The sequence below is a fragment of the Bos indicus genome, chromosome 9, assembly GCF_029378745.1.
Source record: "Bos indicus isolate NIAB-ARS_2022 breed Sahiwal x Tharparkar chromosome 9, NIAB-ARS_B.indTharparkar_mat_pri_1.0, whole genome shotgun sequence".
In the NCBI taxonomy this organism is placed as follows: domain Eukaryota; kingdom Metazoa; phylum Chordata; class Mammalia; order Artiodactyla; family Bovidae; genus Bos; species Bos indicus.
The window spans coordinates 102857609-102874233 of record NC_091768.1 but is presented as its reverse complement, the minus strand read 5'-3'; the positions used below and the strand labels follow the sequence as shown (position 1 = coordinate 102874233).

Sequence of the window (16625 nt, the reverse complement as noted above, 5' to 3'; positions counted from 1 at the left end):
TACCCTTAAATACATACAAAGTTTATTAAAAATAGGCTGCAAATGAAATACAGTAGAAATGGAAAACTACAGCAGGTCTGATGTCGTCTCCATAGTAACGCACAGTCATGAAAAGCACTTTACACATATTCACATTTGACCTAATTGTCCAAGGACGGCCACATCCACGGGAACGGGCTTACAATCACACATAGAGATATCCCTGCGTGTAAATATTCACACGTATTTGCATGTACTCATGTGTGTCTGTTGTTTTCTATATATTAACAGGATAACAGTTCACCTGCATCTTTCTCTTTAAAGAAGCTGTGGATTCAGTCTCCATAAGGCTGCCAGTGTTCTGAGACGTCGGGAGGCGCAAGCATGCAGATCCTTCATAAACACTTAGAACTGCTTACTCTCTTACTTGACGAGGGAAATGAGAGAAGCACACTTCCAGATACGAACGCTGACGGACACAGAAAATATGTACACGTGCGCTGTAATGACTTATCTCACAGCTCTGAGGAAAGTGACTTCTAGGGCAGACGCCCCCCCTTCTGGAAGTGTGCGTATCTTCCTAACACACCTATCGTTAAGAGAACAATACGGTGAAGTCGTCACCTAGAGCCGCAGCAGGGCTTGTCAGATAGAAAATCTGCTCATGATCACAAAATCACTGACTGTTTTAACATCACATAATATAAAACAAAGTGAGGTCCGTCTCCCCAACACCAGCCACATATTCACAGCTGAGAAGTGACAGTGCTAACTAATAATTCAATACATGAAAATTAAATAACTCTATTCGAATGTAAAAAAATAGCCTGAACTGCCACGAGTCTCTCTTACAGTATTTCAGTTACAGATGCCATACGCAATGGACCCTTCCTTCCCTGACAGCAGATCGGTATAAATCCAGTTCTCTTCTGAGTTTAACTTTCTGAGCGACAGCCGTGCGCGAGCGTTGCCTACTGAGCTCTCATCCTTCTCAGGTACTTTGGTTCCCATTCACGCCAACACTGTTAGCAGACATCCTCCTGTACAGATTCCCTTGGAAGAGTTGAAACATTTAGCTAACTTTCTAACTTACGCGCCATCTTCAAAATCACTAATGACTTATTGGCATAATAATCATCTGGTATTTATAAAAATAAAATTTTCTAAGCTTAAATCCTCAAAATTGTCTTCTTGGAGAAACTTGTTTTAATCGAACACTAGAGCTGATTTGGAGGGCTGCCCGTGGGGATGGCGCCGCAGCAGTCACGCTCAGGCCCGCCTGCCTCCCAGCTGCGGGCACGGCAGGCCAGCACTCCTTGGCAGGCGCACGTCCGCGCGTCTCCCTGAGGCCACGCTGACCCTCCTGCAGCTGCCGCTACATAGCGCGAACGACAGTCTGCGGAGTTCAAGCTACTCTGATTAGTGAACAGCAAGTTTTAGAAAAAGAATAGAAACAGGACTTCTCTGTGCTCCTTGGGGGGAGATGGGGGCGAAGACACATCTCAGGGTCTTCTTCTGCCCCTTTCCAAACCCAGACTCTAAAGAGACTGACCAGAAAGCTACTTTCCTGGGAGTCAGGTCATTAAGAAGACAGTGTCTAGAGACTGTAGAAATGACAACCTCTTGGGAAAGTAAAGCGCGATTTCTTAGTGATGGAACTCTTCCACATGCCAAGCCTTCCAGAAGCAGGCTCCCTGGGACCTGGGTCCTCAGGCGGCGCCGTCACCAGGACCCCGAGGGGCCGGGCTGGGCACAGGGCCACCTTACTTCGTGTTCAGCTCGTTCTCCAGCTCTGTTAACTTGCGAGAGGCCTTGACTTTATTGGAGACGTCGTGGCCTTGGGAGAAAAGGCGCTGGCGCTCCCTGAACGTCAGGTTTTCAGGGGCTCCGGGACCCCCGGGGACATCTGCTTCGTGGCTGCAGGAGGGACAGGCACAGTGTTATTTTTCAGAGTGGAAACCACCCATCAGCAGGTAGCTTGGCTCACGTAAAGGCAATTAGGTAAAACTTTCTAAGGGAGAGGCTCATTCTTTGTTTCATTCCGTCATAACCCTGCTGGGGATGTATTCAAACCCATATGGGAAAGGGCACAGTGTTCTCCTTAATTAATGTTCACTTTTCTCCAGTCACACCCGACTCTCAAAAAGCTAGTAACATCAGTGTTAGCAAGCAGACAATCCTTAGCAATTAAGTTTAACTGAAGAGGTACAGTTTTCAAATCCAGCACTTTAATGAGCCCTACCTGCATCTGACAGGCCTCTATCAACATACTAACGGACGGTGGTAACAAGTTACCCTGAGATATTAAAGATGTGTAAGAACGCTTTGGGCATCAGTAGTTCTGACTACACCTAGCTGAGGATGTCTGCTGAACTGCAGGGGGCGACCCTGCGTGGTCCGGCAGGACACCGGGGCTTTACCCGGGGCATCTTGCTCCTCTGGGTGGACGCAGACGGCAGTGCGTCCAGCTCCTTCCACAGTCCCCACCAGAAACCCTGGGGCCCGCGCACCACCCGAGGCAGAACCATACCAGCAACACCAAGTAAACAAAGCCTCTGTGCTCACACAACTCTGTACAGCGAGCAACGCCTGAGCTGACAACCAAGTCTCTGAAATTTGAGTCCAGCCTCACAAAAGGTAGTGCGAGAAAAGAAAAGCGCCCTCAGTGACCATGAGACAGCCGCACAGCACAGCTTCAGCGAGTACCTCTTAGGCGGTCTCTCTCTCGGGTCCCGATAAACATCATGGGCTCCAAAAACTGTCCCAGCAGGTCCCACGTAAGAGTTTGCTCCTTTTCCGTAAAAAGAAAAAGTCACAGTTAAAGTACCTGCGCTATTTCCAGAACCACACTCATGATGAAGATGCAGTGCTCAGGACCTCCTAAGTCCTGAAAAAGAAGCAGCGAAAGGCTCTTCGAGTCAGTGGCAGACACTCAATGGAAACCACATCCCTGGGTGGCCTGAGCAACCCCCTCACGGCCCTTGCAGGTGCTGAGAACCTGGCCCTCGGCCTTACTATTAGGGGAAACGTTAAGTCTAAGGGAGTAATAACTAGAAAGTTCAAATCAGGTAAAATGTGTAACTGACATGAATTCACAATAAAAATCCACAGATGGCAAAATTTTTCAGATACCCTGACACGAAGAACTTTCTCAGTGGATCACAGGGAGCAAATGTTCTTTTTCAGAGCAGTTACTGAATTCTCCCCACAAAATAAATGGCTATAATTCTTAAAACATTTGGGGGGGGTGGTGGGAAGAAGTCCTAAAACTCCCTAAGGTCTGATACTAATGCCGCAGACACAAAATCACTGACCAGAAACGAGGCCCGAGGCAGCATGGTGTGACTGTCAGACGCCTAGCCTGGGGCCCCGCGCTGCGGGTCAGTTGGCCAGTAACTGTGGGTGAGTGACGCCACCTGCCCACTTACTGAAGAGTGCTGCCCAAGATCAAAAAAGGTGACGCCCGTAAAAGCGTTAAACGCGTCCCAATACAAGTGCGCTAATGAAGACGGGCAAAATCGCAGTGCAGCCCATCAGTGCTAGTGTGCGTCTGTGAACCGCAGTGTCAGCAAGAAAATCGCACACTTCGGAGATCATAACCCAGGTCAGGGTGATACACGCTCCAAACACTCAGCAAACACGGACGGTGCTGCACACTGGGCTCAACAGGCCAGGAGGGACCACAGCACGTCAGGGCTAAAGTGACCCTTCTGCACAGGTGGCAGCGATGAGCCTATGCTTCTTTGCTCCCTTATAAAGAGGTGTCTTTTCCACGGCCGTGTGGGGTGCATCCCGGCACCCCTCCTGGCACTGCGTCTTGCTCGTGAGTCAGCTGGGGTACCCACAGCCAGGGCACAGGAGGGGTCCTCCGCCAAGACTCAAAGATGAAACAGAAAGACCTCTCTTGATAAATTATTGGCAGAGGGAAAAACTTTCCATTTTAATTCTATGTTTTTTCTTAAATTTGCCTTAAAAACGTTGTGTTTCATCTTTTGAGTTTTGATTGAGGAATGCTTGCTTGTTGCCACTAGTAAAAATCAATTGTTGAAAATTTTCAGAATTTTTGATCAGAGTATCAGAGAGTCTGGGCTGAGTGCCGCCCACAGATTGGAGAAACGGGAGTTGGAGGAGCACAGACAGGAATCACCCCCCACGCCGTGATCGGATCCGGATTCCAAAGCCAGTGCTGATCAGAGGGGACACGCTAGTGAGGGCGCCCTGGTCGGGCAGGCGGTGGGGGGCTGGGCCGCCCCGGCTTTACCTCGACCTCTGGAGTGGCTGGGCCGGGCGGGGCCGGGTTTGGAGGGAGGGGGCGGGGGCGAGCCGGCCCTGGGCCCGGTCCTGCTGGCGCCGGGCGGGGGCGGCCGGAATGGGCCGGCGAGGAAGATGCCATCTGAGACCGGGCGCGCCCTCCGCCCGGAGGGCCTGTCCTGACCTGCCGGCTCTTCGTCCTCGTCCTCCTCCTCATTGTAGGCCACGAACTTGGCGGTGTAGAGGGCGTCCGGGGAGAAGGCCTGCGTCTGCAGGTAGGAGGCGGTGCGCTGGGGCGGTGGCGGCGGGCCGGCGGGCTCATAGCCGCGCGGGAGTGGCGGGCGGCCCAGGCCCGGCTCCTCGGGCTCCAGCAGCCGGCGCTCGGCCTCCTCATGCTGTCGGCGCCGCTCGGCCTCCAGGCGGCTGTAGTAGCCGTCCTCCTGCCGCCTCTGTGGCCGGGAGACAGAGGGCAGGTCAGCGGGCAGCAGGGGGGGGGGGTCTGCCCCAGGGTCCCCCCAAGCGCCAGCGACTGCCGTGGCAGCGGGCAGCTGGGCCTGGACAGGGAGCTGCTGACACAGAACCAGGCGGAAGCAGGAACGAACCCTGGGCGCCTCTCCTGCTTTCAGTGGGATTTCCACTTACCTGTCGCTCCTGAGTTTAAAGACAAAACCGAACCATAACTAGGCTCTGACTGGCACCTGCGGAGGGCCAGCCCCGGCCCCGCCCCGGGGCGCGTGGAAGAAGGGCAGGCCTAAGTCGCTCGTTTCCAGTGACCAAAGGGGAAAATAACAGGAAACCACACTGTCTCTTCCCAAGGTGACCACCAGTGAACACGCGCCCCCCCCCCCCCAGCCCTGAGTGTGTGTCTCCCTGCCAGACAGGAAATCGGAGAGCCAGGCACAAGAGCAACAGCAGCGGACAGTCCAGTGTATTTCGACACATACTGTACATTTCTTCTGACGTACATCTAGGTGCGCAAACTACAGTTGACAGCGTTAATTTAACATTGAAAAGGGTAACAACACAGTTTTGTTAAAGGGTGACAACGGTTCCAGAACCCAAGAATAAAAGCGAAGAAAGCAGTGGAAAGACCAAACAGGACCACCTGCCTTAAGCTGAGGTGGGCTCGGGGCTGCAGACTTTAAACCCACGCACCTGGGGCAGCCAACGGCGCAGAGCTGTTGGCATCAGGGGCAGAGCTTCCAGTCCTCGCGTCACCGTGCACGCTTTGGCCACCACCCACTCCACACGCACGTGCGCGCATACACACACACAGACTGAGCACACACAGTCAGAGCTCTGCCTTCCAGGGGCGGGGGAACGCGCCAGCACACACGCCAGCCTCGTCGTGGCCCTGACCACTTTTCACGCTATGCTGAGCCATCCGGAAGGAAAAGCACTTTCATCTTATTTCCACACAGAATGAGCGTTCCCTTACAGAGGAGATCCAATCTGAACGAGCTCTGCGGACTCTGAGCAGAGCCGTCGGGAGGCCTAGCGCTCCACGAACACCACTCGCATGGTGACACTTCAGGGAGAGACCACGGCTCATCCTTCAGTTACGTTAAGAGCAGACACAGCCACATGACGTCGTTCTGCCGGACAGGTGCGTGGTCCTCCGGTGACAGAGCAAGCCCCCCCATTTTGGACATTCTATATAAAAACAGTTTATCTGGCTTCTTTTTGCATGGAGCAGTCATGGAAGCAGGTACCCAAACACAAGTGCATCTGACGTAACCACAAGCTGTGAGAATGCACGCTGCAAAAAAAAACCCAATGACGAGAGTTTCCCCACGTGGAGAACAGGCCCGGCCGTCTCCCCACGGCGCTGCTTCCAGGTGGCCGGAGGCACAGGGGAAGTGGACACCGCAGAACCGGGACTGGGGGCTCAGACTGTGAAGGTCCACCTCCTCCCAGGGCTCACTGAAGCACACGGGGTCTTCCCGAAGCCCAGACGCTCTGGGCACCTCGCAACTGCCCAGGCCCCACCAAACGCTCGGGGTCGGGGAGGTGGAGGGGCCGCACACGCACGCGCCACGGGCCTGCCCTGCTCGCCCTGCCACCCCCGGAGCCCACGTGGCTCCCTGCGGCCAGGCGCTCCCGCCTGCACGGAAGGGACCATGTGGACCGCGGCACCGCTAGTACCCTGTCCCTGGCTCCTGAGCTCCGGCAGCGAGCCCAGGGCTGGCAGTGCGCCCAGAGGTGGGCTCTGCACTCCCTGCTCAGATTACGTCACGTGTGGTCAGGTTAAGACCTGATTAAAAGGGTTCCCTGACCCCTGGAGACAAACAACAACGTGACTATCTACCCGTGAACACACTAAGTGGAACGGAAACCCCTTGTGCTGTGTTTTCTGTAGGCCACTGGCCAGAATCAGGTGACTTTCGTAAAGAATCGACTCGAGATCCTGTTTGTCCTCCTAGGCTCCTGTCCTTCCCTAGGCCCGACCCCAACGCGACCACTTCCCGGCGACCGGCCGGACACCACCCAGCGCGGCCGCACAGGCCCCACCGTCCGCAGGCCGGAGGGACGAGCCCCGAAGACGGCGGTGGGGGGCCGGTCTGCGGGCCGGGCGGGCGGCCGGCGCGGGGGCGGCCCTGCCCGCCGCCCTGCCCCGCCCGTGCGCGGGCCGCAGCCCTCAGAGGACCAGGACCTTGTCTTCGGCCTCGCGCCTGACCCGCTCGTCCTCCTGCCGGCGCCGCTGCTCCTCCTGCCGCGCGCGCTCCTCCGCCTCCCGTGTCCGCATCTCCTCCAGCTGCTGCTGCCGCCGCCGCTCCTCATCCTGCAACTGACGACAGGGGCCCGTCAGCCCGCGCCCCGACCAGGGAATGTGCACGGCCGGCGGACACCCGCATGGCCTACGGACGTGCGCGCGCGCGCAGCCTAGACACACGTGCACGCGCACGGCCGGACAGACGCAACACACGCACACGGCACACATGCACGACTGATGAATATGCACATACGACACGCGCACGGCTGAGACACATGTGCACGGCCGACAGACGCGCACGGCCCTCAGACACGCGCACACGACAAACAGCACGGCCGACAGATGCACACGCAAATGACACTGGATACGAACACACACGCACATGACACAGCACACGTGCACACGACACTCAGCACAGCACGGCCCAGACACGGCACACACAGTGCGCACACGACACACGCTCGGCCAGACACACGCACGTGGCACTCGACACGTGCACGCACACAACACACACGCAGGCAGCAGACACCGCGCACACACGACACACGCACAGCTGAGCACAGACAGCAGGCCAGGTCACGCAGTGCCACCTCACAGCTGTCCCCGCCCTCCAGAACCTCAGAGGAGGTGTATCCTACACACTCACACAGCAGCAGGCGTGACGCTTATACTAGAACAAACGCGCACACCAGCGCGTGGCCGCCAGCAGTCGGACCCTGGCATGCGGAACCACGAAAGCCTGGGCCTCCTCCTGCCTGTGCCCCTCACCAAGTGCCACCATGAAGGTGAAGGAGCTCGCCTGCACTCCTGGCCCTGGTAGGTGGGCCCAGCCGCTTGGCGGGGTGGGCTGGGGGCTCGGGGGCAGGCCACCTGCCTAGTCTCTGGGACCAGGTTTCCAGCTCTCCTTCTGTCCTGGCCCTTTGCCATGCACTCCCTCTGGGTCCTATCCTGGACGGAAGAATCCCTCCCCAGCTCGGTTGTCCCCTAGATGCTGATTTACAGAATCTGAGCCTGAAATTTAAGACAAACCTTATTCTCACTCTCTCCTGCTCCACCTCTGCCAAGTAATGTGCACCGTGTCTGAACGCCTCCAGGGTCTGGGGGCCCCAAGTCCACCTCCCACCAGTGCATGCCGTTTTCAGGTAACTGCTCGTCAAAAAGCATGGCTGCTCTTCTCAAACTCACCACCTGACAGCTTCCAATTCTTTGTTTTTCAGGGTCTGTCTTTTTCAAACAATACAAATTTAATCTCTCTCCTTCATACCATTCAAATTCTTAAGGACATCTTCAAAGTCCTAAGATGTATTGTACCTGGCTTTCAGCTCCTTCAGTCTCCCAGTCACACCTCCTATACGCTACAGGAGGAAAATGCCTCAAGGGACCCGTCAAGGGACGCGGAAAAGCACGTGCGACTGGCAGAGAACAGACTCTTTCTGTCAGGTCGACTTCTGCTGTCACAGCCTAGGAGGATGCGGACTTCTTCTTCTGCACCACAGACCTGGGCTGGGCTAGCACGCATAGCCCTCTAGCTCCCTACCCCAACGAGAAGCTGGCAGAAGTGCCCGCTCCGTGGAGGTGCAGAGACAGCCCGTAGCCGGGACCAGCTCTCTGGAAGGTCTGCAGCACCAGAGGAGGAGGCGTCGCACAGATATGGGAAACAGCTCCCAAGTAAGAGGGACAAAATGAAACAGCAACTGATCACTAAGTATCTCCAGAAAGACAGCGTATGGAAGAAGGTAAAACTGCAAGAATGCAACAGAGACCCTTCTGTTACCTGACAAAATACAAACCAACTCATTATGTCTTACCTTTCCTACATCTAATTAAAAACAAGTTCTGAGCAAGAATAACCATATACACTGAACCCGCGAATGAATCCTTTCACGTTAAAAAGAAGTATAATTTTAAGAAGTCAGAATAATTTCAATTCTCACAACTACTAAATCTAAAAAGCAAGCACTTTTCTCTTAAAAACCTTCCTCTTCTAAATCCTGATGGCATAAGCAAGGAGCCTTCTCCCTGTACCCAGTTCACTGGTTTCTATTTTTAAAGCAGCGAGTGAACCAGTGCTATTATAACTAAGGCAGTTTTCTTTCCACTATTTGCTAAGCTGTTTTGGTTATTTTCATTTTCAAAACAAACTTTTGTTTTTCACAAATATTCTGCTTTACTCAAAAAACAAGCAAACAACAAACTAAAAACCCAAAACACATAAATGAGAACACAATCTCCTCATCTGCCCCGAACAACAGACCCAGATGCTACACTGAACTGTATAGTTGACTCACGTTTCACAACAGTTAGAGGACACCTCAAATTAAGTCAGAAAGTTACTGACTCTGAGCATCAATGACAAACCGCATGCATAAACACTGCAGCTAAATGGAGAGAAGACGAGCTTGCTGTTTTACCCTGAAGGATGGAGAAGTCGCACGCCACCAAAACAGCCTGGCAGGAAGCTGTATTGGGGGAAACAACATCTCAACAGATCAAACAGTAATTCTTACAGAGAGTCAGCCCAGCCCAGACCACAGTCACTGAAACCAACCATCATGCTGGGATTTAAAAGCAGGATGCAAGCCTAAACCCACTTCTTACAACACTGGTGCAGCCCACATTTCCCAGAAAGGTATTTTCAGGGGTTAAAAAAAAACAGGATGCTGAGATTTCTGTTTATATTTTTGTACCACAAAAATACACTAATTTATTACATCTTTAATTTACAACAGAAATCCCATTAAGGCAGACAATCACACTGAAATATCTGAGTATGAAACAGGGTCAAAATACGCCCTGCTTTTTGACATTTTCTCTGAAAAGCAACTACAAGCACACGACCTGTAAGAAACCTCTCTCTCCTCGGGCCTTGTCTGCTTATGCTCCTACCCATTAAAAATATTCACTCTAAAGAATTTCATAGGGCCCCAATAAAGATGAATCATCCTGATTAGCCAATTATTAGGCCGGGACTTTGGGTCCCGTCCTGGCAAATGCAGCTCCTGCCTCCTTTCGCAGAGGAATCTGCTCCGGGTTGGGGGGCGGCTGCTGGGGAGGAGGGGCGGTCCCTCACTGGGTGACGCAGCGCTCGCCCTCAGCCTGCAGGGCTCCCTTCCCCTTCTCTTCAGCAGAAGGAAGATACTCGGACCCAGAGCTCCAAGGCAAGCCTCCAGCTGCCGAGACACTGGCCGTGGAGAGAGCCCAAGGTGGAGCTCCCCGCACACCATGCAGACTCCTGCAGCTGGAGGCAGCGCACCAGGGCAGAGTGGGGGAGGGGGAGTCAGCTCAGAACAGGTGCAAAGCGGTCAGGTAGGCGCGTGTGCAAAGGAGTCCAGGGTGGGAGACACAGGATGGAGTGCAGGCGGGGTGCGTGGGCCGTGGGCCTAGAGGCAGCAGGCGTGGATGGAGGGAGCGATGGACACGGAGAGCCCGCTTCTCTTGTCACCATAGCAACCAGCACGGGGAGGGTCCTACACCAGCAGCCACGCCGTGTCCCCAGGGGCAGAGTCTGCCCTGGGGACACGGCAAGAACTCAGCGATAACATTAACACCTTCAGGGTAATCAGGCTAAGAAACCTGATGCCCACGTCTGCCCCTGGGGACACGGCAAGAACTCAGCGATAACATTAACACCTTCAGGGTAATCAGGCTAAGAAACCTGATGCCCACAGTCAATATTAACACTAGAAATAATTATCTTTAAAGAAACAAAGAAAAACCCTGAACTAGTCCTTTGAAACAAATATCTCAGTGCACCCCATCCTAACAAATTGTGACTCAGCTGTCACACACCCCACAGACATGGGACTCTCTTGGGGTCCCAGGCCAGCCCAGCCCTCACGCGTGTGATAAGGACATGGTAAGTGGAGAAACAACGGGAGGTGACTGGTGCTCCCCCCTTCCTCCATCCACGGACACCTTAACACACACAGAGGCAGAGAGAAGCACGCTTCCTATCTCTGTCTCACATGGAAGAAAAAGTCAAGCTTAGAAGACACGCCTTTCAGTCACCAAGGAGAGGAGGGGGTTCCCCTTTGCAGTGACACTGCCACCGGGATATTTAAATTCAAAAAGCAAAACAGAACGAAAAAAGGAGGGCTGCTGTTTGGGGAAAGGCCATTAAAGTCAAGCCTGGATTCAGAGTCTTCTCAAAGGATGGTTAGATCTGGCCTTGCATCATTTAAAAGTTGACCAGCAATAAAGGCTATTTAAGAGTCAGTATCGCCATCCTGGTAAGAACATAAGTGACGGAAATCCAGTCCTCAAGCACAGTGCACACTATTACAACCCACTCAGTCTCCCCAGCGTGGACGTGAGACACACCACGGTTACTGCACAATGTGACTGTGTTTTTTGTAAGGAGTGTTTTTCAGCAACGAACTGGCATGGCTGGTAAGTTAAACTCATGTGATATTAAAGAAAACAGAGTAATGTTTACTAGAAATTCCTCTTTCTCTACCAAGAGACAGTTACATCCTAATTGGCAAACAATGTCGGAACCAGTGGAACTAAGCGTCTGATGATAGTTAAAATGGACTTCTAATGTAACAAGAGTGAGTCACTCCTCACTGCAGTTTGCTCTGTGTTTTTGAGTACACAGGAATATACAGTATGAACTTTAGGACTAAAGCTGAGTAAAGGTCAAAACCAAAAACAAACAGTAAGTAACACTTAAAATTAACAGAGAAGAGCAAAGGATAACTACATCTAAACACATTGAAAGGCATGCTTCCAGAGTCAGGGAGCTACATACAGGTCCTGATCTAGGACACCCCTAGGACCAGATCTACTGAAAACATAAAACCACCACCACTAAAGGAAAAGAGGAAATCAGACAGGAAAAAGGTACCCAAGGGAAAGAAACAGGAACATACCAAATCTAGAACAGAGATTGCTGGCATAGCAGTCTGCTGCAGGTAACAGAGAAGGAAAAAAAAGAAAGATGAAGTGTGAAAAACAGGCTCCGTTAGGACCTGGATCCGCCATCAGCACGCCTGCGGTTCTCATGCTTCATCCGTGCTTGAGGACAGCCCAGGAGAGAAGTCAAGACTAGACTGACTTCTAGTGCCCAGAAACAGAAAAGTGCCCACATGGTGTTAAATACTTGAGCTTCATTAGCAAGACACACAGAAACTGAAAAAGTAAACTTTCCCTTAGCACTCTCACTTGGAGACTAAGATCTTAATCTCAACATAATTAATGATAAACAGATATTCTTAACTAAATTATCATAAAGAACTTTCTAAATAGCATGATTCATACTAAAAGGCTTTGAAATATTCAGCGTTTTAATCACTTGGAAAAACTGATAGACCCTCAATAAAAATTTAGTTTTCAGAGAAAAGAATGAGTGTAGAAATATTACAATGTGGTTTCTAACTTTTCACTAAGCAATAAATTTAATCATGCCCACTTGTTTACCATGAGCCTCAGCTTTAGGCTCAGAGTAAGCCTTCTTCCTCGTGTGGGGCAGAGCCCAGGGCCACAGCCACAGCAGCCATGCCGGGTCCGCCTGCAGTGCGTCCCCTAGGACTGGGTGCTGTAGGCGTGGCAGCTGTGACGGGCACACAGCTCACCACCCACGGACAGGGCCAGGGCGCTAGGCAGAAGGTGGGGACAGCTCAAAGGAGTCTTATGCTCCAAGCAATTACTCATCAAACAGCTGCTCTGTCAAAGGAAACAGTCTTTCTTGAGGAGGTGTACTCCTGATGACTTACCTAATAACAGTGTAATAGTTAACATTTAGATCTTTGTTGATGAAACAAGTTTCTCAAGAGAGATTCCAGCTGAGTTTTGGACTAAGTCATATGCATGTCCGTCTGCTAACACGTATCTAACTAGAAACGTACGCGGTGACGTCCCAGGCCTTAAGGGCCCACACTGCCCACTCAGGGCACTCTCTGCCAAGGGTCTAGGGCTGAATTTCATCCTAAGCTGGAAAGATTTGAGGGTCTGACAGCACAGCCACTGGTTCCGGTCTCCAGTACAGACGGCATCAGAGGGGGAATTAGAAACAAAATCCAAAGACAAAAAGGACATGCCCTTTGCTGTCTTTTCTCGCAATACTGCATTATACTAAAAAAAAAAAAAAAAATCGCTAAAATTCGTCAGCATAAAAGGCTCACTAGCATGTGCTGCGAATCAGCGCCAGTAAGCGCTTCTCCGTCAGCAGCTCTCCTGAGCGGGCGACGCAGGAGGTTAGAGTTGGCATTTTAAGTCTACACTGCCCTAAACTAGTACGGATTTTACTTTCTTCTCTCATGTGATACCAAGGCAACAGAAGTCACTTTCATAAAATGGAAAACTCGGAGTCCTGCGTTCTCAGTCCCTTTACACTACCCCTGAAACAATGCTCGCTGGTTTAGTGACACCCCTCATCAGTGTGACAACCGCAGAGTCTGTTCCTGGGGGTGACAACACACTTGACTCTGCGGTTGTGCTCAGCCCCACCCCGGCCCTCCGGGACCCCAGGGAGCCCGCATGGTGGAGACCAGGGGCCGCCCGTTTGCACCGCGGGCACGCGGCCTGGTGCTGCTGTCAGAGGCTTTCCTGCTCCAGGAGTGGAGCCGGGCAGTTAAGAGTCTGGCCCACCCAGCCAGAGAGACCCTGACTCTCCGGCCATTTCAGCCACCACCCCCCATCACGGTGACCACTGGCTATTAAGTAACTGGTCTCCACCAACGCTGGCGAGAGAGCTGAAGCAATGGTTCAGTGCCCCGCGCACCGCAGGAACGGCTCGTCTTGGGAGCAGCTCGCCCTGGTCCCCGGGGACACAGCTCCAGCAAGGCGCCCGCCCACCCACCCGCCCGCCCGGCCCGTTACCCGCGCTCTGCGCTCGGCCTCCAGGCGCTGCATGAGCAGCACGGTGTCCACGTCATCGTCCTCCTCCTCCTCGTCGTCCTCGTCCTTCTGCTTGGACTCCTGCAGCCGCTTCTGGAACTGCCACTCCAGCAGCAGCTTGCGCAGCCGGTCGCTCTCCTCGGCCGAGCGCTCGGCCTTGCCCTGCAGCTCCTGGATCTCGCGGCTCAGCAGGTCCACGATGTGCAGCTGCTGCTGCTTCTCCAACTTCTCGCGCGCATCGCGCTTCCAGGGGTCGGGGGACAGGCTGTCTCCGGAGGCCAGCTCCTCCCTGCTGACCGTGATGTACTGCAGGTCCCTGCGCTCGATGGTACGCGGCTGCTGCTGCGGCTGCAGCTCGCGGATCACCGTGTCGGGCGCGCGGGCGGGCGCGGGGGGCGGCGCGGGCGCGCGCAGCTGGCCCAGCCGGCGCTCCTGCTCCCGGCGCCGGCGCTCGCGCTCCTCGTCCAGGCGCGCTTTTTCCTTCTCGTACCAGCGCTGCTGCTCCTCTCGTTTCTTGCGCTCGGCGGCCGCCTGCGCCTGGCCTGCGGCGGTGGCGGCGGGAGGCGGGGGCGAGTCCGCGTCCGCGTCAGCCTCCCCGGGGTAGGACCCGGGGGGCGGCGGTGGCGGCAGGGCCGGGTCGGTCCGCATGGGCGGGGAGGCGGCCGGGGTCTTCCAGCGCCCGGGGCCGCTCTTGGTGAGCGTGGAGGCGGGGGTGCCCGCCTTGGAGGGGGGCCCCAGGTGCTCCTGGCTGGACGCGCCGGAACCCAGTGATGAACCCTGGGTGGGCCAGGCGTCGCTGCCATCCGACCTGCGATCCGCGGCTGCCTCCGGCCGCTGCCGCTCGGGGTGGTAGGCGTCCTCGCGGAGCTCCTCCTGGGAGCGGGTCACACGCTGGAGTGAGAGAGGGGCGCGCACGCCTCAGCCCCGGGCAGCCAGAGACTCCCCGAGGTTCCTCCCAGGAGAAGCGGGCGTCTGAGAAACCGCAGCAAGGCCCGCGCAGGGGCCATCCCGCCACTCCCATGCCAGCACAAGCGGCGGCTGCCTCCGCCCCACAACCCCCGGGGCAGACGGGGTGCAGCAGGAGCCCGCGCCTGAACTGAGCGACTGGACTGGCACCGTGAGTCCGAGGCGGCAGACACCCCTCCCTGCCTTCCAGGCCTGGCCGGACCCAGCTCAACTGGAGTCTCCCGACCGCTGTGATCCCAGGACAAGCGGGGCGACTGCCTCCGCCCCACACCCCCCAGCACCTGAAGTGAGAGAGTGGACTGCAGACACCCCTGCCCCTTCCAGGCCCAGCAGGACCGTCTCCCCACCGCTGAGATCCCAGGAGGACAGTCCCTCTGAATTAGTGGGGCACGTGATTGTCACCAAGCCTAGGCTGTGTCTACTTTTATGCGAACATTTAACTTCTTTCCCCAATCTCTCAGGGTGGACGGTCACCTTTCACACATGCAAACACCCCCGACAGCCCCACCCTGCTCAACTTCCACTTGACGGGGCCACAGCCACCTCCCTGCGGCAGAAACCGGGAGCGGGGGTGGGGGTGTGTGTGGGGGCAGGTGTGGTGGCAGGGCTGGGTGCATCCGCACAGGCGGGGAGGCGGCTGGGGCCCACTCCCAGTAAGCATGGATGGTTATCCAAGTTACCTGCTAACTTCATAAAATCCCAGGCCCTGGGGTTGGCCCCGAAAGCCCTTCTCTGTGGTAACCCTGCCTGTCCGCCAGAAGCTGCCACGTGCCCCGTACATAGCGCAAGGCCCGGCCCTGATCAGAGGCACCGGTGCCCAGCGCCCTGCCTGCTCCTCCGGCCGCCGGCTTCCTGCCCGCAGCTTCAGCCCCACCGGCAGGACCGGGATCTTCTCTGCTTCCCCAGGCGCGGAACAGCCATGTGCATGGACGCCGTCCCGGCTCTCAGGCTGCCTCCCACAGCCTAGGAACCTTGCCTCGCAGACCGCAGACGTTCATTAAGCGACAATGAGCGCATGTTAAAGCCGGTGCACATCAGGACAGGCCCCCTCCCTGGTGACCACAGAGCCCAGGACAGAGAGGCGGCAGCAGCCCTAGCGCTGCTCTACAGAGAACGCTGGTCGTGCCCGTCTGCCCGTGTGGGCCTCCTGGAGGCTGGGGATGCCCTGGGCCCACCTCTCACCTGGACGGCAGCGCTGGAGTGGTTTCCGTCTGCCAGCACGTGGGGCTTCTCCTCGAAACCCAGCCACTGGCTCTGCGGGGGCGCCACGCGGTCCTGGGACTTGGAGGCCGGGAAGGTGAAGTACTCCCTGGTGGACGTCTGCGTGGGGATGGGGTAGGCTTCGGGGCGGGGCGGAGGCGTCTGCTCCTGCGGACGGGCAGGGAGCAGCGTTTAGCAGTGCGTACCACTGACTGACTTAACTTCAGGGGATCTGTGTTAAAATATAATCTGTGTATTTTAAAAAATGTTAAAAATGTAAAGTGTTCGGTCCTATACCGAGAATAAAAAAAAAACGTTTTCTTTGTGCTGAGTTACTAACTTAAAGCTAACTGACCCATTATATTAAAACCCTCACAACCACTGGGACGTTCTCCCAGAGGACGCAGGCACTAGGGGAAGCCCGTGTCTGCCTGCTCATCGCCCAGACCTCAGCGCAGAGGTTCCCCGTGGAGACAGATGTGATCTTGGCTGCTGTTCCGGAGGCATACGCACTCTTCCCGCCAGGACTGGGAGGCTGATCTGTTGGTGGGAGACAGGAAAGAAAGTTCAGTGTTAAATAAGTCACCCTGACGTCACGGCCGGGAGCCATTCACGGGCAGCGCCCGTGTCAGCAGTGTCACTGCAGTGAGGAGCGGAGCACAGACCTAAAGCCCGAGGC

General features: G+C 55.0%; 1 protein-coding gene across 17 annotated transcripts in view; it reads right to left on the bottom strand.

The window, feature by feature from the left end:
* AFDN (afadin, adherens junction formation factor) overlaps positions 1–16625 on the bottom strand; it is a 113916-nt gene continuing 97291 nt past the window's right edge. For 8 of the 17 annotated variants that reach the window (XM_070796527.1, XM_070796530.1, XM_070796524.1 and 5 more), the window contains 9 exons: positions 16395–16486; positions 15929–16114; positions 13763–14671; positions 11815–11850; positions 9355–9402; positions 6884–7018; positions 4415–4679; positions 2686–2770; positions 1–1896 (listed from right to left, as the gene is read on the bottom strand). In XM_070796527.1, coding sequence (XP_070652628.1) covers positions 1743–1896; positions 2686–2770; positions 4415–4679; positions 6884–7018; positions 9355–9402; positions 11815–11850; positions 13763–14671; positions 15929–16114; positions 16395–16486 — 1910 coding nt within the window. In that variant the 3' untranslated portion in view covers positions 1–1742. The remainder of the gene's footprint in view (positions 1897–2685; positions 2771–4414; positions 4680–6883; positions 7019–9354; positions 9403–11814; positions 11851–13762; positions 14672–15928; positions 16115–16394; positions 16487–16625) is intronic. The other 9 variants (XM_070796538.1, XM_070796539.1, XM_070796533.1 and 6 more) reach the window with 5 other exon arrangements.